We start from the raw sequence: 24,662 nt of genomic DNA, 5'->3' as shown, positions 1-24,662 counted from the left end.
AATCGTAGATATGACTAAAAACAGGCATGTTATGTTATTATTGTCAAATTAAAATTTTTTAAATTTTGTTGTTATATGAAATACATTTAAATATACTTGTATTTATTTAGTTATTATTATACATTTTTACTCATTTATTTTATTTAGTATGATTTAACATATAAACCAAAGGGACATCGATCAAGAGGAAGACCCAGGAGGAGATGGGTAGAAGACTTTTAAACTCTTGAAAACGTTAGAGGCAAACAAATGCCTAATACGCGAAGCCAAGAAGAAGTATGATTTAACCAATATTAAATCTATCCACTGTTGAAAGAGCCATAGATATATTTCCCAAAGATGTCAAAATGTAGGAAGCACCGGATTATCCACAGGAGTAGCACATCTGTCCAAGTTCATGAAAGGTCCGAATTCAGGCCACGAAATATAGTCTGAGACTACTAGAAATGCGCAACCATCATTCGCTAATGCGATCGAAAAAAAAAAAGGCGTAGTGTGATCTGTCACTGAATATCACGGACTTCCAAAGCTCTTCTTTACACTATTGATTCTTAAGGTTAAAGTTTGGCTTATGTGTAGCAGCCTTTTAGTAGAAACCAAGACTATGCACGTTGTTCTCGCTACGACATAAATTCCTGTAATCTCCCTAAACACTTCGTAAGCGTTTCGAGATCGGACTGAAGAACATTTCCTTGAACCATTTGGTCGCTTGTTACTAGCTTCCTGGGTATTTGTTGAATAAGTTGGCCTCTTCACATTTTAGTCGACTGATAATATATCTATAGATGATACAATAAGTAAATATAATATTTTACCAATGTAATGCACAGATAAGCTAATAATTTGCATTCTATAATCAGACCCCTTTCGAAGTCGTCTGCAAGTTCTACATGTGACTATTATATAGATAGAGATATAAAATTCGCACATCATAAACGACTTCTCATAAGGGAAATATACGTACCAGTACATTTCATTTTAAAACTGGTGTTTGCAATATTATTTATCAATAGTGTATTAATTATAGTGTATCAATTTATCAATAGGGTATTACTAGAATAACCAAAATTCAGCTTAGTTCAAATTACATAATTTTTACATACTGTATCATTTTATATATGAAAGTGCAAATGCTTATACAAAAAGTAATATAAAAAAGTTAAAGTATTTTATTATTTGGTACAAAAATTATCCTCGAATATCTATGGAAAGATACTTTAATGTCTTATACCATAGTTATATTCATGCATTATAACACAGTATACAAGAAATTTATCGTGTTTTGATATGTATTATATAATAAGATTCAGTAAAGTCTATAATTGAAGTCAAAACATTTCAGAAAATAATGATCTATATAATTTTTAATACAGCATTAAAATAAAACAAATAAAGTAATAAAACATCTGCTGTTTTCATAGTAATATAATGATATCAGTAATTTATATAATATTGAATAACGATCAATGATATAATATATTGTTTTGTTTATTTCTCTGATTTTATATGTACAGTATAAACATATGCACTTGTGTGTTACTATACACCCATAAAGATTGTTTTATTTATTTTTTCTTTATTTTTTTTTCTTTCGTTTTATCTGAATAGTCATGGCAAATCTGTAGTAAGTGGATGAGAAATTAGGTTAATGTGTTTTTCTTTATTGTGAAAAAAAAAGCATGAATTCTGGAATCAAAGAACAGAAATGGTAAATAGTGCATTTCTTGAAATAGTGCATTTTATTTTAATGCATATAACTATAAAAACGTCATTTCAGATTGTACAACACACCGTAAGAGTTACGGCATTGATGTGAATATCACAATTCACAAAGTAAACATGAAATTTAGAAAACAATGCTTGCAATTCCTTCGATACATAAAAAGTATCTTACAAGTCCTTGTTTTACTTTCAAAACAGCTGGGAATATAAACAGATCTCCGAATTAATTATAAATAAATAAAAATTTCTTATTAAGTAATACAATTCAGTACTTGCACTACACAACATGTCCCTGAAATGAAAATAATGCACTCTCTCGGCACCATATGTCTAGTTTCTGCAGTCGCGTTTGGGTCTTTGCTCCACCAGGTGTCTCTCTGTCCGTCTGTGATGGGAACCTCGTATTGTTTTGTAACACACATCAACACAGTAGTTTATAGAGTTACTGTCTGAGGCATTAAATGCTATTTTTTGGTTTATTTTTTGATGATGAAAGAAAGTTCGAGAAGGGTTTATGTACAAATGAAGGAACATTTGTAATATGACAGTGCAGAAATGTAAAAACTCATTCTCGAGACCTGCTTCGCTCCTGGGGTGGGAATAGATCTCACTTTGAGATTGTAATAACACAGATCACAGTTAGGAAAAGTAGTTCCTTCGCTTCGTTTTTTATTACATTCTTTACAATTCCGTATTTAAACATTTTTTTTTATTCTTTCAGTCCTCATACTGCACTTTCCCGTCGGCTGCTCATTAGTGGGGTTTCGCAGGTGTTGTTTCCTAGTTCCTCTTCTTCATCTCTTTCTACCGCTATCGTCTGCAGATGCAGATGACTGTGGAGATCTATCTTCGCGTATTCGGTGGCAGGTTCTTTTCTTCTAACGGACATTGTACTCGAACTATGGTGTTCTCTAGGTAAAGATAATTCCACATACGTTACATCTTCTGGCTGCAAGATAGACAGGACATGAATAAATATTTATTAAAAGGAAATATTACATCATGATAAGAACATGACAGTAATACTACTTATTTTCAAGCATATAATTTATCCTTCATCAACTATAAATCAAAGAGAATGTAATAATATTTCGTACTCAGTTTTGCAAGGGGTTACAAAAAAAATGATAAAAAAAATCAAGGTTATTCTCATTTGTAGAAGAAAAATCTTACACACGCATGTCTAAGATGGGCTAAGTGATCAATTCAAACTAGATAGAAAGGAAAATTCATTTACTCATTTAGAATTCATACAATAAGTTTATAAAAATTTCAATAATTTCATAATTTAATCTACCAATATATGTTTTATTATATTTATTTACTTATTATAAAATTTAACTGATATTTCTATGTCTTTTAATTCCGAGCAAACCGTTTCTGTTAATACGTATATCTATAGGCATAATACAACTGCTTTCAGAGGATGCAGAGAAGAGCTATGACAAGCCGGCCATCTGCAAATTCACAACTAGGGAACTCGATACATCTTAGGAATGACGAAATGCCAACAAACAAAGAAATTTTATTTCCTAAATAAATCATCATCATCATCATGCGTATCAAGGATTTAGGCCTAGCGTGGCCTATTCCGGCCTTGGTCATCGTTTAAGAGGACGTCCTGGTTTTATTTTTCCTAATGGTTTGTACTTTAAGGCTTGTTTTGGTAATCTTTCTATTTTCATTCTTTGAACGTGTTCCATCCATTTATGTTTATATTTTTTAATTTTTTTTATTAATGATTCTTGGTTTAATTCTTTCATAATTTATTTGTTTCTTTTGTGATCAAATAGGGTATACTTTGCAGTTTTTCTCATAAATTACATTTCTGCTGTTATTAATCGTTTTTTGTCTTTTGTTTTATTGTCCAGATTTCGCTTCCATACATTAAGACTGGTAGGGCTAATGTATTATATACTTTCAGTCTGATTTGTTTTTGAACTAGGTTTGGTTTAAATATAGAGTTAATTATACCTGTTATTTTTAAATATCTTGCAATTTTTACACTTATATCTTTTTCATTTTCATATGTGATCGTACATCCTAGGTAGTTAAATGAATTCACCTGTTCTAAGATCTTGTTATCTATTACTATCCTAAATTAATGATCAGATTTTTATTTTCAATCAGTGCCTGATTCAGAGAAACAACTGAACTGTTGCTTTGTGACGATCTAAATACAATAAATAAATAAATAATAAATAATAATAATAATCCAACTTTGTCATTTGAATGTAATCTTAATTTATGTACTTGGTACAATTTATTAATTAATTCTCATCATCTAGTTAAAATCCGTTTTATTTTCTCGTGTTTCATTTAAAAATATGAGAGTGAGAGATTCTGTACGTCGGCAACATGTTATATATATATATATATGTGTGTGTGTGTGTGTGTGTGTGTGTGTGTGTGCATCCGAACCAAGTGTAAGGCTTCTTAATGTGTTTATTGTAATTACATAATCAATGAAAATTCTATATGTAATTAAATTCAGTTGCATTCACTATAATTCTACACCTACATATCTACGGTTATAGTAAATAAAAACGGAAACTTCAGTTAATACATCATTTCATATAGAAAATTAAAAAAGCAGTTCAAAGGCAAAAATAAATTTAGCAGTTCAAAGGCAAAAATAAATATAGAAAAAGTAATAAGAATACATTTTGGATATCAAACTAATATTTTACCTAAACTTTATAAATGTGAAATTCTAATGCGAGTTGTCAAGCCATTTTTCGATAAAGTCTAAGAAGTTTTATATTTTGCATAATAAGAAAGAAAATGCGGAGTAGAAAACTATCCCTAAGATATGGGCTGTCAGAATAAAACAAAGTTTTCGCAAGACCGATGACTGTTTTTTTTTCTTCTTAAATTCCAAGTGCAAAAGGAAATATTCCAATTATCCTATTCTGTCGCCAATTCAAATTTGGACAACTTACACGATCTGAGTAATTGTCTGATGTTAACTGAGTTGGACTCGTTCCAACCGTCTTCGGCGAAAAACGACTAAAATACAATAATTTACATAAAAATGGCCGAAGAAAGAAAAATAAGAAAACTTCGAATGGGGAAAATTAATTAACTGTTCGTTTTTTATAAAAGAGCGTACATACTCTCACGTGATCGTCTCGAATAAAAAGAAAAGAGATATTTTTCTTAGAAAAATACCCACAGATAAATGAATGCATTCCAGGTTCGATAAAACACAGCCAATCAAATTCTTCATAATTTCTGTTCCATTGAATTTATAATGAAATTAAAAACTGCACAAATTTGAAGTGTTGTCAAATGGGTTGATTTAATATCTTGTGATCCCTAAGCTACTCCAAAGAATGACGGATATTCAAGTATTATATATATGTATTAGCCACTCTGTAAAATTATTCACGTCTTTCTAATCATTTTTATAATCTGGATAATTTAATGTTCAAGTTTATTATTTACGTACGCTGTTCAATAAGTAATAAGACTATATTTATACAGAAAAAAGATTACCTTTAATCGTCATCATTTACATGGTCTTTTTCGAAGTAACTACCGTAAGACTCGATGCATTTGTCCCAACGTTGCTTCCACTTCTTAAACACATGTGAGAGTCCGTTTTTTGAGAGTTCTTTCAAAACCGCCTCTGCAGCTTTTACACATGCTTTGTTGCTTTCGAAATGGTGGCCTCTTAGTGGTTTCTTGAGCTGAGGAAACAGCCAGAAATTGCACGGTGCGAGATCAGGACTGTATGGAGGATTTGGTAGGATATCTGTGTTGTTCTTCTGCAAAACGTCCACTACACAACCAGCAATACGTGGCCTTGCATTATCGTGGTGCAATAAGAAGCCATTCTTCACCAATGGACGCTTCCTTTTGACGTGCTTGATGATAATCGCTGCTGTGTTGATCATTGTCTCTGTTATGGACGTTGAAGATCTTCCACATTTTGCCTTCCTTCCTTAAAAGTTTTATGCCAGCGAAAAACACTTGCCCTCGACATTGCTTCATCGTGGAAAGCTTCGCGTATCATGTTAAAAGTGTCCGATGCTGATTTTTGCAAACGCATACAAAATTTAATCGCATAACGCTGTTCCAAGGACGCTTCCATTTCGAAGACTGGTCGCGCCTCGTAGGCGCGCCGATGAGCACTTGCGTTTAGTCAAGTGACACTCTGGCACATCAGCCCGTATACGCCATCTATCAACCTCTTTTGTTAATACAGACAGCAACATTTCTTTATTCCACAGAAATTAATATTGTGATGAGTGGTTTCGCCACAGTAAAATTAGTCTTATTACTTATTGAACAGCCCACGTATATTGAATATCAATTAATGGGCCGCAGTACAGAACTAATAGATAGCTGATAAAAGAATAAACTGAATTTATGTCAGGAAGATTTACAACTAATGCAAGTTTTAAAAGGAAGTCCCTCTTGTAGAAATATAGAAGGAAAATAAATGATTTATACATGATGTTCACAGAACTATGAAATGCAAATGGCTGAGTGCCAGGAGAAATAGTATGGTGGACGCTACAAGAAATTTGTCGTAAAGACATATCACTATATATATATTCGACTACATGTAATGCTGATATATAATTATGACGTCGTTGAGTAGTGAGTGACATAACCAGTAAATAAATAAATAAATAAATAAGTACCCATATTTGCCATTTGTTTTGAAAAGAGAGGGACATTTTTGTTACAGTTTTGGTGATTCGGCATGTATGCTAATTGTTGTTTGGATATTTCTGTTTTGTGGATAAAAATCCTAGTTTTAGGAGGAAAACTGCTCTCACCATACGAGAACACAAATAGACCTACGTTTCAAGAGCCCTTATAAATGTTCCTTCGTTTCTGAACAGGATTTAAACTTAGGTCTTTTCATCTGAAAGACCTAGGGTGAATCTTCACCGATCTTCTCTTTCCATCTTATATCATTCAATATAAAATTTCAAGGGAAAGGATTATTACATTGAACTTTATTCCATTAGTCTTGCGCTTTACTCTAAGACTAGAAAAAAACCTATCTATTCACCATCCAACTTTAGACCCATTAAACAATTTCTTTTTTGCTCTTTCATTCCATTGAACTCTGTATTTGGAAAAACCTTCTTCACATGTGTCCCAAAGAGCACAACTTCCTCTGTTAAAATAATAAAAAAAATCAGTACTCTTGATTATTATAATGGGCTTTTAATTATGCATTATCTAATGTGTGGGATTATATAAGAATATCTAAAATAACAAACTAATATATAGTACATAAAATACATAAAGAAGTCTAACACAAAAACATTATTCTCCGTATAAAAATGTATCAAGTTTATTTTCTGATTATTGGCGCATTGTTTTTTTATTTTTATGTTACCTGAGAAGTTAACCAAATTACCCAAGTCAACAATCCTCCTTATTTTCCATATACCAAAGAACAGAAGTGCAAACGTTCAACTAGATATCCTGATAATAAGGGCTGCATATTTTTTATGCTTCCTTGTTATCTCTGCGAAGTTCTAATTTGCTTTTTTTTCTATTAATAGTCTCTTGATATTTCAAAAACGATGTGTTGCTTTGGTTTTAAAGAATTATGTGTATTATTATTTTTTAAATAATTGAAATTTGTTGGTTAAAAAATCTTTTCACTTGTAATGTAACATGGAGCTACAGAAAACGTAGCTCTATGTTACACTGCATAAATAAATAATCAACTTGGTGCCATCTTCCGTGCGTAAGCGGACGACTCTGTGACATCATGTTTGGACCAGAAAATGTAAAATTAAAATCAAGTGATTTACTTCTCAGTTAGTGAGTTTGGAGATCGGAATGATGACCATCATATTCTAAAAATGTGTAGCATCATATTTTAGAATATAACAGCAATTTGTATATATTTATAAATAATAGAATTAGTAATAGAAGCTGCATTTCTGTTTCTATTATATATGGGTTGAAACAGGTGTTGTGATAGTCTTTTTAAGTCGCAATGCACTTTGTGGAAAACTTAGGACTTTTTATATACGTTTAAGACTATAAGTTATCTACATCCAAAATGGATAAACTTCGTTTCAATTTAAGATCTGCGATTCAGAACAAAAGGAAAGTAAAATGAATAATAATCATAATAATGAAAATAAATAAAATAAAATACATCTAAGAGGGTACTGGACAAAAGTTTGTTTTATTAATTGGGATTAAATCACAGTGTTCATGTTATATATATCTGAAACATTTCTTGAACTGGATTTTCGTGAAAACATCTATGCAAACTAAAAAGTAACTTCCTCATCCACGTACGTTTCTTCGTAACTTCCACACATGATTTTATTAGTGAATAATTATAATGAAATGTGCTTTAAAAATCACCTCTACATACTATTTCGAAGATAACTATTGCGTCTTTCAACCACATAGCTGTATGGTTTCAGAAAAAAATCACGTAATTTTGAATTTAATTACTTATCCAATTTTCTTCTTCACATTTTGTTTATTTGCATAGAAATTACCACTTCCGAACCTCCTGAATGTCTACTATAGTAACGTTGCATTTTATGACGTCAGCATTGCTCACAAAGGAACAAGAAAAAGTAACCATGATATCGTAACTACAAGTCTATTCGCCGTGGATAAGGCTAACAGGAAGATCATCTAGTGCTATTTACGAAAAGGTGATTATAATATTTTCCCCTTTATTTGAATATATTCCGAAAAATAGTTTTTTTTTATAAGGTTTGAGCACAAAACAAAATTCAGAATAATCACCCGGTTAATAACAAATCCCAAGAAAAAAATTTACTTTGAGACTTAACGGTACTCATTGAATGAGAACAAGAAATTATAAAAATTAACAAGAAAAAAAAAAAACGTTTTCGTTCTGCGCTTTTTCAGAAAGGTAAAAATCTTTTGATGGTTTCCGTGGATTCTGAATGTTTCATGCTTGTGTAGACTTTGTTTTCGAATGTAGAAATGTTCTGCGTCAGCTCAGAAAGCATCCTAATAGGAATCCTAAGAATAGCTTTGCATTCTAATGCTTTCCCTTGAGATCACCATGGAGGACTTTCGAGATCTATCTTTGTTTATACTGTTACCATGACTACGTATTAGTCGAGCAGTTAAGTTTAACTGGGTTTTCACGTTTTTTCTACTGGAATACTCTATTTAATTCTACAGATATTTTTTAATGTGACCGTATTTGAAATACGTAAATCTTAAATCCCATTCCTCTTCTGTGTAAGAAGTGCTTTGAAAAAAACTTTGAAAAAGAATAATAAAAGCAGAAGTTTATACAAATCGAAAAAAAAAAGTGAGAACAGCGAAAATTTATCTTTTGATCTTTCCTGCAAAGAAATAAGAACAAAGTAGTTCATTATATTGTTTCTTTTCTTCTGTTCATTTTTGAAAGAAAAAGAAGTAAACATTAAAACGCTTATGTTTGCAATTCAGTTAGGCGCTTTCGAATTGATTTTCGGTTTTGTCTGTTTGTTTGTTTTTCATACTACCGTCTTGTCCTCACGAGACGCTTGTAAAATAGCTGCAAAATGCATGAAGATTATTTTTCGCAGAGGTGTGCCTTCGATATGTCTTTTTATGATACTGCAATTAGAGACGATAACGCATTATTTAGTCATGAATTAGCGAATACACGACTGTGATGAGCGAACTCCATTAATATTTCATTACTAATTTTCTAAAGACAATTTCTAAGCACAATTTCTTACATTTATAAGACGTGATGTTTCTAATTAGATTAATCTTTAGTTAAATTTTCTTCTTGAATAGTACAAACTGATTCTATCCATCTATATTTCTCCATTTTTCTTTGCAGTCTTTCACTGTAATTTTTATCTAGATAAAACCAACTTAGCTAGACTTTCATTTCTACCTAGATTAATATACTAATTGAAATTGGTTCTTTATATATTCCTAAAATTAATAATTAATTCTGAGTTTCTTCCTTTGAAGAACTGCTCTAATTTTCCTTACTTTTCGTGTAGTATATCATATTGAACTTGATTAAGTGGTATGTTTCTGCCACACTCTACGATTCACATGATGAATTTATTATTATTATTATTATTATTATTATTATTATTATTATTGATATACCTCCAAGGTGTCTGTACACTCATCCCTGGAAGTCTACTAATATTTCGAAACCCCAATAACAACGATCACTTGCACAATACCTGTGTTTGGTACTAATTCAGCGACACAGCATTCACAACTAGCAAAAAAGTCCAGTCCTAAACAGCCTAGTTAACTAAACTCTTTCTTCATTTCCACGGATGACCCCTAGTTCTCCCTACACTAGTCACGTAGCGAAAAATTCATCTGTGTCAATCTTATGACGACCTCTAAATAACTTATATGTCTTTATCGTAACCCCCCACCTCTTTTCCATCAATTCAGTTCCATCAATGTCATACACAGCTGGTAATCTTTTCATCTTAAAATATATAACCTTACATTTTTCCACATTAAATTGACGGCGCTACTTTGCTCGTACTGCAAGATCGCCACATCTTCGTTATTAATTATTGCTCCACCCAGTTCTGTATTATCCACAAATAAGTAAATATTCTCCTCAGATCATTCCATGTATCATTAATGTACAAATTAAATATCAGTAGCCGGAGTACAGCCTGTGGCGCACCGCTAGTCACAAGACTTTTCTGGACTTAAATTCTCCATAAACTGCTCTCTGATATCTGTCCCTTAACCACACTTTTATCTAACTTACCAGCTTCGAATCCAAACCAATTCCTTCCAATTTATTTCGTACTGTCAAATACTTGTGCAATATCTACTAGTATCACCGCGTGTCCATTTCCCCTTATCCAAGTCATCTGTTATTATTATAAAAAAGTGAGATGATTACTGAGGCATGGCCTATACATCACAAAATCATGCTTCGCCCAAAAAGTATCCAATCCTTTACCCATTCCAGAATTTTGTCTTTAACCAACTTCTCCAATAAACTGACCACTACTCCCGAGATACTGATCGCTCGATAAATTGCTACTTCTATCTTGGGGCCTCCTTTATGTAACGGAACTATTTTCATCTCTTTCCTCCCCCTTGGGACTCTACCAGAGCTGATATTCAAATTACACAGTCTAGTCAAATGTACTACTGTATAGGTTGGGTGTTGCATTTAATTTCCGTCTTACTCCAAATAGTATCACATGCTAATATAAAATAGAAAGCTACATAACATTTTATGGATATACTTCAATAGAAAACTGTTAAATCATACATTGTTTGTATTATTCAGTAACAAGCGAAAGATTCCTATTACACAAAATGAGACATAATAAGATGGCGGCTCCATTTGTTAAAGAACAGATTAACGAACAAAAAAAAACCGTGAGGTCCGACTGAATTTCAATGGGCATTTTCTGGCATTATTAATCAATGTACATCAATAATTAATTATTTACGCTCTTTTTTGTTCTGTGTTTGATAGAACCAACGAAATTATAGATCAACAACAAAGTTAAGAATAAGGAAGAGCTCAACAGTGATTAATATACAGCAATCGTATTTGCATCACTTAGGAAACAGCAATCATATTTCTTGGAATTACGAAACAAAGAGAAACAATCACGATTAGGAATATTTTATTAATAGATCAATTTTGCGATGCCTCATTTACAACTGGTGATGAAATTAAAACCTCTTACGTGGTGCAATTGATATCATGTATTACCCAAGACATGAACTCATCTTGAACTAATCTCAGTTATGAATTGAAGGAAATCTTGAATGCATCTTTCTTAAAAAAGATCAAGACAGTGAAAATCGAGATCAGAGAGTCTCTACTCCCAAATAACAAGCAAATGACATATTTGTTTCGATTGCATGAACCAAAGTTGACTCATCCAGTTACAATTGTATTTCCTAACTCAACTCATTTTTCCCAGAACACTCTTCTTTAAGCCCATCTATATTTAGTAGTGCCGTATGTGTGACTAGTGGATATGAAGTAGTTATTTAATTTAGAAGCTTAATTTATCGGGCAACGATCCCTGGTGATAAGACTGCACGCGATCTACGCTCTTAATTTTCACATCTCGAGTTGGCGTCCTTAAAGAGAGAGCATCTCTTTGATAAACTTAATTGCAGCCCAACCTCATTAAAGTCCAAGTTCCCGATCTTCTTTCATCTAACGATATCAAATATGTAAGGGAAGAAATGTTTTTGTCGATCCAAGCTTTGTTTATTAAGATGCACATTCCATCGCTTGAAGAGACCACAAAGCGTCTCCGAGACATATGCTTCTATATTTACACCCTTCATACTTAAATTGAAAATCATGTAACTCAGAACGCAACAGCCAGCAGATATATAATTAAGCAGAGATCATTGCCACCAAAGAAATAAAAAGATGTGAACTCCAGAAACCGAGAGGTGTATAGTGAGGTGGGCGGTGTCAAATGAAGCGCTGAAATAAATGGGAGTATACACTTCTCGGAGCGCATTTGAACAACCAGAACATAATCGAGCATTTGTGGAAAGCGTTCGCTTTCGAATAAAGACATTCAGAGAAGACAAATGACAACTGTCGTGAATTAGCAGATTTTCCGTTGCAGGCGGCATTATGCTATTTTTTTTAAATTTCTTGATCTCTAATTTCGTGGAGTTTTGACTTCCTATTTCCTCATCTCACTTCTCCAACGTACTCTAAACACACATCTTCGATCAATTTATTGAATATACTGTGTAGCCTGCAAAAGAATTGGAGGACAACGATTGGCAGTTGAAATTCGTTTTTATGCACATTTTCTGGAGTGTGATTTTTAGCTCATCATCAGAATAGGGTTTTTGAATGAAAGCGAGATCGCTGATAAACGCAGTACCAGTGCATTGTTCTCATGATGAGGTATGCAAAATTATAAGAGCGAGAGTTTAACGGACCTCATAGTATCTAAGATGAAATTCTGAATTGATTTCCTTAGTTTACTGAAAGTACAATTTTTGTGATAGATATTATACGTCATATATGGAAAAAATATATATATGTATATTATTTTAAACTTGGTTTTACTCCATTTCCCAAGTAAGCAAACAGACAAATATTAGTCAAATTTGCGCCTGCACGTATTGCAAGTCTAGCTGACCTTCAAAGTAGTGCAAGTCAAGGCAACTCATGGTAAAGGTAGAATAAGCTCTGATAAATATTCTTAATATTTACCCTTAATGCACAGCCCATCTCCTTGAGGAGATGTATGATGCTATGTATTAAAGGCAATGGTCCACTACCCAGACCGGTTTCGACCTTATGAATAAGTAAAGTTCGGACGATCCCTAGGCCACTCTCAATTGTGGGCGAAAGACCGTCCATCTCAGCGTTGGCTCCACTCAGTGATGACCTTCCACCCACCACCACCACCGAGCAGAACCGTTCATATTCCGGAGAAAAGCATTCACCGACAAAGCCCCTCACCGGGCCGTACCGGAAAACACTTTCCTCGGAGACTCAGAATGCTCCCTCAAGGCAAAAACCTTAAGAGAGGGAACTCATATTGGCCACATCCAAGCCTCAGTTAAACTTCATTGGCTACAGCACTACCCAGACCGGTTTCGACCTTTATTGAGGTGTATTTAAGTAAAGACCTCTCTAAAATTAGGAAAGACCGTCCAACTCAGCGTTTTTCCACTCAATGACAGGCTCACCCTGTCACTGAGTAGAACTTCTCAGCGTTGGCTCTACCCAGTAGCAGGCTCACCCCACCACTAGCCAGAGCCATAATCTCGGCGGTGGCCCTACTCAGAGACAGGCAAAAACCTATCCCCAAACAGTGCCTCTCAAAGTCAGCCCCCACCAATTCCGACCCCTATCGAGGTGTATTTAAGTAAAGACCTCTCTAAAAATTAGGACGATCCCTAGACCACTCCACAGTCGCCGAAAGACTGTCCACCTCAGCGTTGTTCTACTCATTGACAGGCTCACCCTGTCATCGAGAAGAACTTCTCAGCGTTGGCTCTACCCAGTATCAGGCTCACCCCACCACCAGCCAGAGCCATAATCTCAGCGGTGGCCCTACTCAGAGACAGGCAAAAATCTATCCCAAAGCCAGCCCCCACAAGTTCCAACCCCTATCGAGATCTCATCAGTGGAAGCCAGGCTAGAAATCCCAAGAATTTAGTAATACAGAGCTTATAAGTTTTTTACCAGAACAAGTTACCATAAGGTGTTTTAACCTTATTAAATAAAAATCTCAGGATGAGATATGCAGAAAGTATTTTACCTTGGGTATAATAAATGTTAAAGATGTCAAGCTATTTTAAATTTGGTTTTACTGCATTTCCGAAGTAAGCAAACAGACAAATAAGTCAAGTTTGCGCCTGCACGTATTGCAAGTCTAGCTGACCCTCAAAGTAGTGCAAGTCAAGGCAACTCATGGTAAAGGTAGAATAAGCTCTGATCACTATTCTTAATATTTACTCTTAATGCACAGCCCATCTCCTTGAGGAGATGTATGACGCTATGTATTAAAGTCAAGGGGCCACTACCCAGACCGGTTTCGACCTTTATTGAAGTCTCATCAGTGGGAGCCAGGCTAGAAATACCAAGAATTTAGTAATACAGAAAAAAAAAGTGTGTGTGTGTGTGTGTGTTCTGATAACTTCCAATGGCGAAGTATGTAATAGACCTAATTAATGCTTTGACTGGACACTTAATGGTGTCTCTGTAGGCTGTTGTTCTGCACATTTCGTAGAGAGTCTCTTTAGCCTATTCGTAAGGAGAACACGAAATTTGGCTTTTTGTTAGAATGACTGTGAATTTGAGTTCATCTATTATGAAAAACCTTTACAAAAATTGTTTCACTAAGAGATTATTATTTTTATTCCTACAAAAATACTGTATTGGTATTTTAAAGATAATTTTCATGAATTATATTTCTTACAGTTATATATCTTTATTCTTTACTCATGTATTACTAATCATACTAATCATACATTACTAATCACGAATATATCACAATACTGATGTGGATTACGGCATTCTTATTTTATTTCAAAATAATTTTAATTACTATTAATATTGGTAGCAGCTCAGTTAGTTTCGAGATAGCCTCACAGTTGGAAAGACATGGGTTCGAATCCGGTGTACTAGTATGATGCGTAGAACCTTTATCAGGAATTTTCGATCAAAGGTGAGTTAGCTGGTCTCATACGTAGATTAGACCGGCTAACTTCTTTAATCTCTGAAAACAGGCAAATCGGTACCGTGTACACTTATCTACAGACATGAAATACTTATTGTTGGGCAAGGAAAGCAACTGGAAACACCTTGTTCTATAATCATTATTTCCTAGTAAATTAGCACTGATACCTACCCACAAATCTTCGGATTGGCGAATCCAAAATAATAACGAAGTAGCAAAATATTATTTGTAAATAGATAAATAATTATTTATATAAGTAAATAGTTAATTTCATCTGCATATTATTGTACTTCGTTCCCGTTATTTCATGCTTTATGTCTCTTATCATCATCATCATCATCATACTTTCTTCAAGTATGGATAGGGAAATATATATACGGAGATACGCAATAACTCAGAGAAACGAAGGTGTGCCAAGTTGCTCTGTTACATTGCTACTGGTAAATAATGATATTTTAAATACACTACGTTGACAAAAGTATTAAACACAGTTATGGTCAAAGCATACGTTTTAATTACATTTCTAGTACCGATTGGGACCAACTTTGGCCTGAATGACAGTAACTACACCCTTCTAGTCATGCTTTCAACCAATTTCTGATACGTCGCAACAGGAATATTCTTCCACTCCTCGACCAAATATACTTCCACTGCTTATGCTGATATGATGGCTGCCGTGGTTCGAAGCGAATTTGGAGTTCAAATTGGTCTCAAAGATGTTCGATGGGGTTGAGGTCTGGACTCTGAGCTGACCATTCCATCACTTCGTCGTTGTGTTGTGGAAACCAGATTCGCACACGTAGTGCAGTATGGCAAGGAGCATTATAGTGCTGAAATAACGAAGGATCACTGTCGAAGTACTTCCACAGCATCGGAAGCATGAAGTTGTTTAGAATGTCCAGATTCCAGATAGCCATCAGATGTCATGGTTTGGTAACGTCCACCAATGGACCAAGCCCCATCCAACTGTAACAGCTCGCATATTACCGAGTCTCCACCAAACTTGATAATTGGAATGATGTAGTCCTACTGAAACTGTTCTCCATATCCAAACATGACCAGCAGAGTGGAACATTTAGATGTATGATTCGACGCTCCACACAACCCTTTTCCACCCAACAACGGTCCTGGAACGGTGTGAAAGACAACAGTCCAAACTTCGTCTGACGTTGAAGGGGAGGCAATGTGTGGCTTGTTCACAGAGCTCTGCCGTGGTAACCTTAGGCATGGAACTCTCTCTCTCTCTCTCTCTCTCTCTCTCTCTCTCTCTCTCTCTCTCTCTCTCTCTGGATATGTCTAGTGCTGATAGACCTGTATCATTTTCTAGGTTGAATGCGTGGTCCGCCGCTGATGGCGTGCAGGATGCTCGAACATTCCGAGACAAAGCTCGTTGATCTCAGTAAGTGAGTGTCGGTGGTCTCTCAGGGCCACCGACTCTCACTGACTCTCACTGACTGACCTGCATTGAGAGCACCATTAACTTTCCCTCTCCAAATGGCATAAGCAACAGTTGATTTTGGTATACTGAGACTGGTAGCAATGTCACGGATAGAGAGACAACTGATGTGACAACCAACTACCATCCCATGTGGGAGTATATCAGTTCAGCTGAACATGGCATCTTGACATCGAGTACAGTGCAAAACATGCAGAACATCCCTCCTTTTATTAACAAACTTACGGAAATATTCATGAATATTTCCATAAGTTTGTTAATAAAAGGTGGAATGCAAATGTTCAATAAAAGGAGGAATGCAAACGTGCCATGCAAATAGTCATGAATATTTTCATGGCACGTGAAGTGTCCAAATATTTTTGTCAACATAGTATATTTTAATAAAATTAAGAAATTAGATTTCTTAAATTTAAACTTAATTTTAAATGAAATTGAAGAAATGTAATTTATTTCTTAAATTTCAGAAATATGAATGGATTTCAATATCTGTACTTTCAAGCTAAAAATATCCAGATTTCTTAATGTACAATGAGAAGTAGATTTTAATTTAAAAAAGCAAGAGTCCAAACAAATATCATCTTTGCGCTGTCAAATCCGTTTAACTTCACTGCAACGAAAGTGAATGCAGAATATTAACGGAACAAATTTTAGCAGTGTCAAAAGCCGTTTTATCAGAAAAAGGATTCACATCGTAACAAACAATAAGAAACTATTTAAATTCTGCAGCAAGTCGTAAGGAAGAACAAAATATATTACTTAGGTCTGCAGTAAGTAATACCCTAGGGATTCTATTTAGATTCTAATATGTTTTATGAATAATATGTTACCTAAATATGTTAGAAAAGTTAGTGCTTTTAATAATTATGTTAATTATTTCTACAAGATGTTCTCGTTATATTTTAAGAGAAATTCGGTAGCTAGAACACGTTGTTCTTCACCAAAGCAGAAAGTATAGCTCAAGTGTGATAAGAATCCGGCTCTAAAATTGTCTTATTAGCAATTCATGAGAATAATTTACTCCAGTTTTATAGTGCTTATAAATTATTCAAACAACGGATAAGTTCAAATTTAGTTGTGAATCGTTTCTTACTTTAACAACGTTCATTTATGACTTCAATAGTCAACAATCTTGCTTTTCTAGAACAACTAAGTGAGCGCGATTCTAATATATGATGATCAGGAAAATCATATAGTGGTACTCATAAATATAATTATCACTGGAGCAGACTGTCACATGAATAAATAAAACGTCGTGAACGAGAATGAAACTAACTAATGCTAGATTGCAATATCTGTAGATTTTTTTAAAAACATTTTTCCATAAATTATACTACACATAGTATAATTTATGGAAAATTATTGAATACTGCCACTGAATTATAAACTTTTATTTTACATACAGGCCTGCGACTGTCAATAGCGATCCTCTTCAATTCCCTGGGCATTGTTCGGTGAGATGAGAATCGGGAGAGACCCCTCATTAAATTATCACGAAAGAAAATTGTTGTACTGTTGATGGTATGCACAAACGAAAATCTGCGTTCAGAATAGCATTATTTACCAACTAGAGGACAAAGAGTAATCGGAAAGGAAGAGAATCATGGTAAAGAATAAAAGAATAAAACGATTTAAGAGAGAGAGAGAGAGAGATGGGTTATGGACAAGGAAACTTCCTTATTTAAGTGATAACTATAGTCTCTGTCGAAATATTCAAAGGATGTAATAGCTGTTCATTTATATTATGATAGGTTAGATTGAATTTTAAATAATGCACACACACACACATACACACACACACACGAATATTATAAACCATTTAATTAAAATATGAAACTGGAGATTATCATTAAAATATAAGTTGTACACTATCATTTCGGGGGAAATCAAATCAAATAAATTACATTAATAAAGTGTATAAAATAGTCTACATCTTAACATCCTGAAACCAAACAAAACATTTTATATGCATCTTCATATGTACAGAGCCTGGGGACTGGAGAAAATGAACTGACAGAATCTAGGTCTAAAATGCTTTATATTACTTCCGAATTATTTTCTCTCCTAGAAACCGAAGTCCATCTTTTATGCTAAAAGTGAAGAAAATAAACCCATCCTCACCTTTCTGTAAGTTGAGCCTTGTAACGTATGTTCTACAGTTTCATGCCTCGGAGACTCCGTCCACGGTCTGTTTACCACTGTACTGCTTGATGGCGAAGAACTTTCCTTTGTTTCTTCTGAAATGATACGATCAACGGAAGTTACGAAAATCAGTTCAATGAAGCCCTTTACAGTAAATTGGTTAAAAGAATAAAATTGTTCTAAGTAAATGAACATTCTTCAAATTAATAGGGAATGTAATCTGATTTACTGTACTCACAATGAGGCCAACAATTCAGCAAGGATTTTATTGAGTATTATTAAGATTAATGCTTGTATTCATTGCGAACACTAAAGTACAAATTACGCTATGGAATTTTATTGTTAAATTATATAAACCACGTGATTTAGAAATTAGGGAACCTTAAGAAATTTGCTTATTTTATTAAAAATGCCAAATTTATTTTGTAAATTGTATTCACGTGAAAAAAACATTACTACAGCTAAGCAACCAGAATGCTAGTTGTGTCAACTAGCATTCTGGTTGTTTGGCACAGAAACCACAATAGAACTATTGTGGTTTCTGTGCCAAAACCGGACTTGAAGAAATACACAAGAAATAAAAAATTATAATATCTATTTACTATGGTTTCATCATGACTAATACAAAATTTTAGTGCTCTCAATCGATTTTGGTTTAAATTGAAAAAAAAAATTAAAATATTCTGTGTATTTTATCAAATGGTGCTTTGACTGACGCTATTAATAAGTTCATATTTACGAGATAATTTTAAAGTGGACTTCTGCTTCTAGAGTTCATCAAAGCACACACCTTGTGAATTTTATCTCGGTTCAAAATATGTCATGTAAATTTGCATGAGTAGCCAAATTAGCATCCAGTGGAGAGATATACACACAGCTAATGTTTACACGAAAACTCACTGGATCCGATATCTGCAAGTCCAAAGGTGTTCATGTCACTACTTTGGTAAAAGTTAGTAAGATTCCTAACCAGATTACAAATGACTAGAATTAATGCACATGCTATCATTTGAAATATGAGAAAGTCGGTAGCACAGAATTTATCCTCTTTTCTCCATCGATGACATGCACTTAAAAAATATACAATTCTTTACCACAGGAACCGTTTTTTGAAGAAAAATAAACTGACTCCTATATCAAGTCTGATATGGAAAAAGCCATTATTTTTTTATAGAAAAAAGTAGTTGTAAATCTCTTCATTTACAAACTTAATCACATCTTAATCAAATCTTATTAAAGTAAATGTTTTTGGATTAGCAGATACTCCTCCCCACATTACAAAAAGTAGACATCATGACTAGTGTAGAAAGCGTACCCAAAAATGTAAGTCTTTGAATAAAAGGAAGTATTTGAAAGTTTGCATGATAATCAAGACAAGATCATTCTCAGTGGAGATCTTTGAAGTTTACGCAGCGTTGGCTATGATGTCAAAATCTCAACTGTGCTCTCGAATACCTCCACTTACATAAAATCAAAATGTGATTCTACTTGGTCTATACATATTAATACCAATGCTCTTATTCTCGTAGACAAGCGATTCCTCAGAATATCTAAAAGTTCCATTACTCCTACTTTATATATTATGCCAAAATACATAAAGCTGATATTATATTGCAATTTGTCCAATCGTAGATGGCTTAGCTCCTCTATCATAACTTCTCGCTCTACATATTTATCCAATCTTCTTAAGAATAATTTCTCAATTTCCTTAAAAAATCAACCCGTTTTGCACAAAGATTAGCATCCAACTGAACCACACACACAGAGAGATATTTTAGCAAGCAACTGTATTTTATATCAACTAAGGCTAAGAGGCCAGTATATTTTATCTGTCGCCTGTGAGTATTGAGAAGGATTATATTTAAAGCAAACCTAAATTGAACACATTCCAGTGAATTACCTTTCCTTCAGCATCACCATCATGTCAGTAATATTTCAGATGGATTGGTGGTCATGTACAGTGAACTGTTCTTTCAGTTCTTTCCAAAGGTGTCCATTTGGTCGATATAGAGATCCTGTGCAGGACAGTTCAGTTTTCTTCTCAATAAAACTGTGTCAATATAGGGTGCATCGCATCAGCCCAAAAGTGTTGTATATAAAGTCGGAATTCATTCCTCGCGAAGAAATTTCACGGTTGGAATGATATAAGAAAATACGTATAAGAACAGACAGTTCCCTGATATGACACCCTACTATTAACACAGTACTTAAAAATCAATAAATTATTATTCACGTGTCAAAGGAACATATATCTATTTGTCCATATAAAAATGTAAGGATCACGTCTAAGTTCGGCAATATATTACTCTGTTTCATTGTAAAACTCGAGGTATCCTGTATTTATTTCACTATGTTCCATTTTTATATTCTTTAAACCAATGAATATCTTTGTGCCAAATGAGACTTATCCAGTCTCTAACGTGTATATTATAATTTCGATTCCAAATACTGCATTTATTAATTTGAATATAAAAGCAACAATAAATTTTTAAGTTAAAGGAAAGGGTCGAAAATAAACTTAATATAATGGGGAAAAAAATCGATGAATCGAATTTATTCTGATAGGATTTTTTCGCCATAACCGATAGTGTCTACCATAAACTTTTAATGTTATTTGTATAATTTTATATATGCAGTTTATATGCTTTACATGATTTATGGTTTAATATATAATCTTTATGTAATGTATAGTCCTGATGTAATCTTAAATGTAATCTTTCTCTCTTCCATTGTTGTTTCTCTTAAATTATTTTGTGAGTGTGGGAGGTTTCGTTGGATAAGCTATCTTATGCGTTGCAATTCGTGTTGAGTTGATCTCAAATCAAACCGTGTACTATTGAAGACGCACGTACCTCAAATATTTGTCCTAATAAGGTTCGACATTCTCTGATGCTGATATTGGCGCAGTTTCCAAAGTGCAGCTTACCGAAACGTGTGTCAAATAAGGTTATATTAAGACGCCAACCCGCAGCGCAGGTGAGCTAATTGGAATGTGGTGTACTTCGCAGCAATCAACTGAGGATACGTTTCTCAGAGGAAGCGTGCAACCTTTAAGGTCACATATATCAATACAAACGATGTTTATCTTCAGTCGTTTGAGTGTCGTGTGTTGCTGAAATGATCGAAGTCGGTCTTAGTAGCTGAAGGGTATGTTAAAAGTTACTCGTTCGAAATCGCATCAAATATTTCATCATGGGAGAGGGGGGGGCTTCTCTTCCCCTGAAAGGAATGAAAATCTCGGCTGCCTTATGCACCGATAATAAATACAAAAACTGGGCGTGTGTATACACACACACACACACACACACACACAAAAGTTTGCTGCAATTTGTTTTACAAGATTATTCTCTTGCTTATTAGTCATAATTATTATTTTGTCCACTCCATGTTGTCCTCATGGAATAGAGAGTGAGTTCAAATAAGTCTAAAGAATTGTGAAGATACATAAAAATACGCATACCTGTGTAATAAGCTCTGTTTATTATATTTGCTGGTATTATATCTGGTCCTTTTTCTTCTCCATCTGGCATATCGTCCGTATCTTTTTTCAATGGAGTTTGAGATCTACAATGCAACATAAATACAATGTTACTCTTCAAATCGGAAAGCAAACCAGAACATAACATTTCTACACATACGAAATTGGGTAGATTACGATAGAGAAAGTTCAGTGAAAATAGTAAAAATTATATCGTAACCCCAAGCAAAATAAGCAGGAAAGAAATCACATTAACTCCTTTAAGTATTACTCAGATAATTTTACTTAGGATGAGTAAAGTTGGTCTTTCCTTGCCTTTTAGCATGGAATACCTGCAAACAATATAACTGTTATATTGCCCACCTAGTAACGACATTTTTCAGATGATCACCAGGATCTTCTATACTAGGACCAAGGACCACTCATACGATGTTATCGCGTTGAATATTCTCAAGATGATGTTAGGATTCTTTGCATTGCTGATTGTTCTGCTCATTGTTTATATCACCCATTTTATTAGTTATTTTCTGCTGAAATACACGGCGGAGAAAGTCGGCGGAATACTCCACATTTGTCTTATGGACAGGAGTTGTTGTTAAGAATTTCAATTAGAAATGGAAAGGCATTTATGTTGCGGCAGTGTCATGAGTTTGTATTACCTCGAATGAGTGAAGCAAACAGCATACAGTTGTGATAGTTCAAAGCTGTAAAAAAACGCATATTTCTCACCAGGGCTGGTTTCGCTTATTTTTAAATGGAAAGGTGATTCTTATGCACATTTGTTCATTGCATACTTTCCAACGTGATAATTTTCCAGACCACATGCAGAGTGTTGCAACCGATTGAATTCTTGAACACAAAACCAAACTCATATAAGTTTAGCCGTAACAAATCATCGAGAATTAATCCCACAGGCATTTATGATACTGGGATTCATTCAACAGTGATTTCCAATCTCTATCAAACCGAGAAGAACTGTAGGAGTCAATAAATATATATAACAACTAACTTTAATCTGAATATAAAAAACAGAAGTAAATGTTAACTTACTTGTCTGTGGGTCCGCTGCTTCTTTGACATTCTAAACAAAAAAAAAAAAAAAAGGAAGAATAGGAGCAATTAAATTGTAATGAATAAAAAAAATATATTTTCAAAATAAATACTAATTCTATTTATATTTCTATACAATGCAAGATTATAATATTAACTGCTTTATGGAATGTTGCATTCAACGCCCGTTGTTATATTAATATTATCATTTTGATGCAAGATAGATTTTCAACTATCTCCGATACAGAACAGACGGTTGCTTTAACTTACTTGTTAGCACTAATGATTAAGCTTGCCATACTCTCCTGCTCACGGATAGTAATAGGAAATGAAGGCCAAGTGGATACGTTACAGTGATCTAATTTGAAAATGACTTTTATCACCAACGTGGGAATATAGTCAGTATATATATCTATCACGTAATGGAGAAATTTAATATATTACATTGACCAAAATAAATTTCCCTATTTGTGGAGCAAACCACCTAACGAAAGTGCTTCCAGACTGATAATGTTAATTTAAAAAAAAAACTGACTGTGTTTTAATTGAAAACATGAAGCAGATCATTGTTACTGATAATACGCATAACTGTTTCACTAAGTAGACATGCGCATAACACCTTAAATTATAAATGCAAACATATTCTGTTAAGGGAGCTTAGGGCGGATTGACTATATCCTTTTAATAAATGGGAAATAATTTGAACCTAAAAACGATTCGAGACTTTACTGCTAAACTATTAATGTATTTATTAAGCAATATGTGTCTTGGAAATTGCACTACTAGACACAAGAATTGCTTTTAATTCATTGATCAAGTAAATTCTTTTTAGACACGTGCGTAAGTTTAAGTAAATATAGCGGCTTAAGAAAGGAATATCAGTTGTGGTGTATAAAGGCCACAGTATGTGTGAGCAGAACATAATTAAGCTAACAACGCTCTAAGATAAGAAATTCTCCATTTTATGAGTCCTTAGGGAAATTAACTCCGGGTGCTATCTCTAATGAGATGTCATGAGCGCCACGAATTTGCTGAAAATATAATGAGTTTTTGTGAAATTCTCTTCTACTTTTACCGCACTATAGAACTTGTGTGCGTAGATTGCTCCTTGAGGGAAACGAAGAAGATGCAAAATAGTATGTACGATCCACACGTTCTTAATCCAAAATAGAAGAATTTCTTAACGTCGCTAAGTTTGCTACTATATAGGTGTTTATATCTTATTTAGTTACAAATCACATTTCTCTTATTATCTGTGCCTTCACCCAAAGCCAATAGAATTTGTTGATTTTCAGTTACTGTAGTTCGGCTAGGGAATGAAAACATTTTTCAAAAAAATGGATGAAAGCATTTTTAACAGCTCAACTTACACTTCTTCAATATCATTATAGGAATGTGAATAACGTTTTTCCTACGCCAATGTTAAGATGCAAATTTCATTTACAAAGTAGTGTCTGTATAATATACCTACATATATGGGGGTGAACGATCTAGTGCTCCTGCTGAAAATAATATTCTTTGTATTTTTTTCTCTTTTTTATCTAAAGGAACAGATGAAAATCTTGGGACTCATGAGAAACAGAAACCGTTAGTATGAAATGTTAAGTCACACACGGCAATGTTGTCAATCTTAAGACACTCTCACAAGCCACATGAA

At 33.9% G+C, this 24,662-nt stretch overlaps 1 protein-coding gene across 1 annotated transcript in view; it reads right to left on the bottom strand.

Moving 5' to 3' along the window:
• Positions 1–2,446: 2,446 nt before the first annotated feature.
• Positions 2,447–24,662, bottom strand: part of LOC150094041 (protein turtle-like) — a 138,016-nt gene continuing 115,800 nt past the window's right edge. The window contains exons 10-13 of the mRNA XM_090412941.1: positions 23,006–23,036; positions 21,938–22,041; positions 18,457–18,656; positions 2,447–2,671 (exon numbers count right to left, since the gene is read on the bottom strand). Coding sequence (XP_090269067.1) covers positions 2,447–2,671; positions 18,457–18,656; positions 21,938–22,041; positions 23,006–23,036 — 560 coding nt within the window. The remainder of the gene's footprint in view (positions 2,672–18,456; positions 18,657–21,937; positions 22,042–23,005; positions 23,037–24,662) is intronic.

The sequence above is a fragment of the Typopeltis vanoorti genome, chromosome 23, assembly GCF_054136105.1.
Source record: "Typopeltis vanoorti isolate ZY-2024b chromosome 23, IOZ_Tvanoo_1.0, whole genome shotgun sequence".
NCBI classification, from domain to species: Eukaryota; Metazoa; Arthropoda; class Arachnida; order Uropygi; family Thelyphonidae; genus Typopeltis; species Typopeltis vanoorti.
Note: the sequence above shows the minus strand (reverse complement) of the source record. Positions and strands in the feature narration are given on the sequence as shown.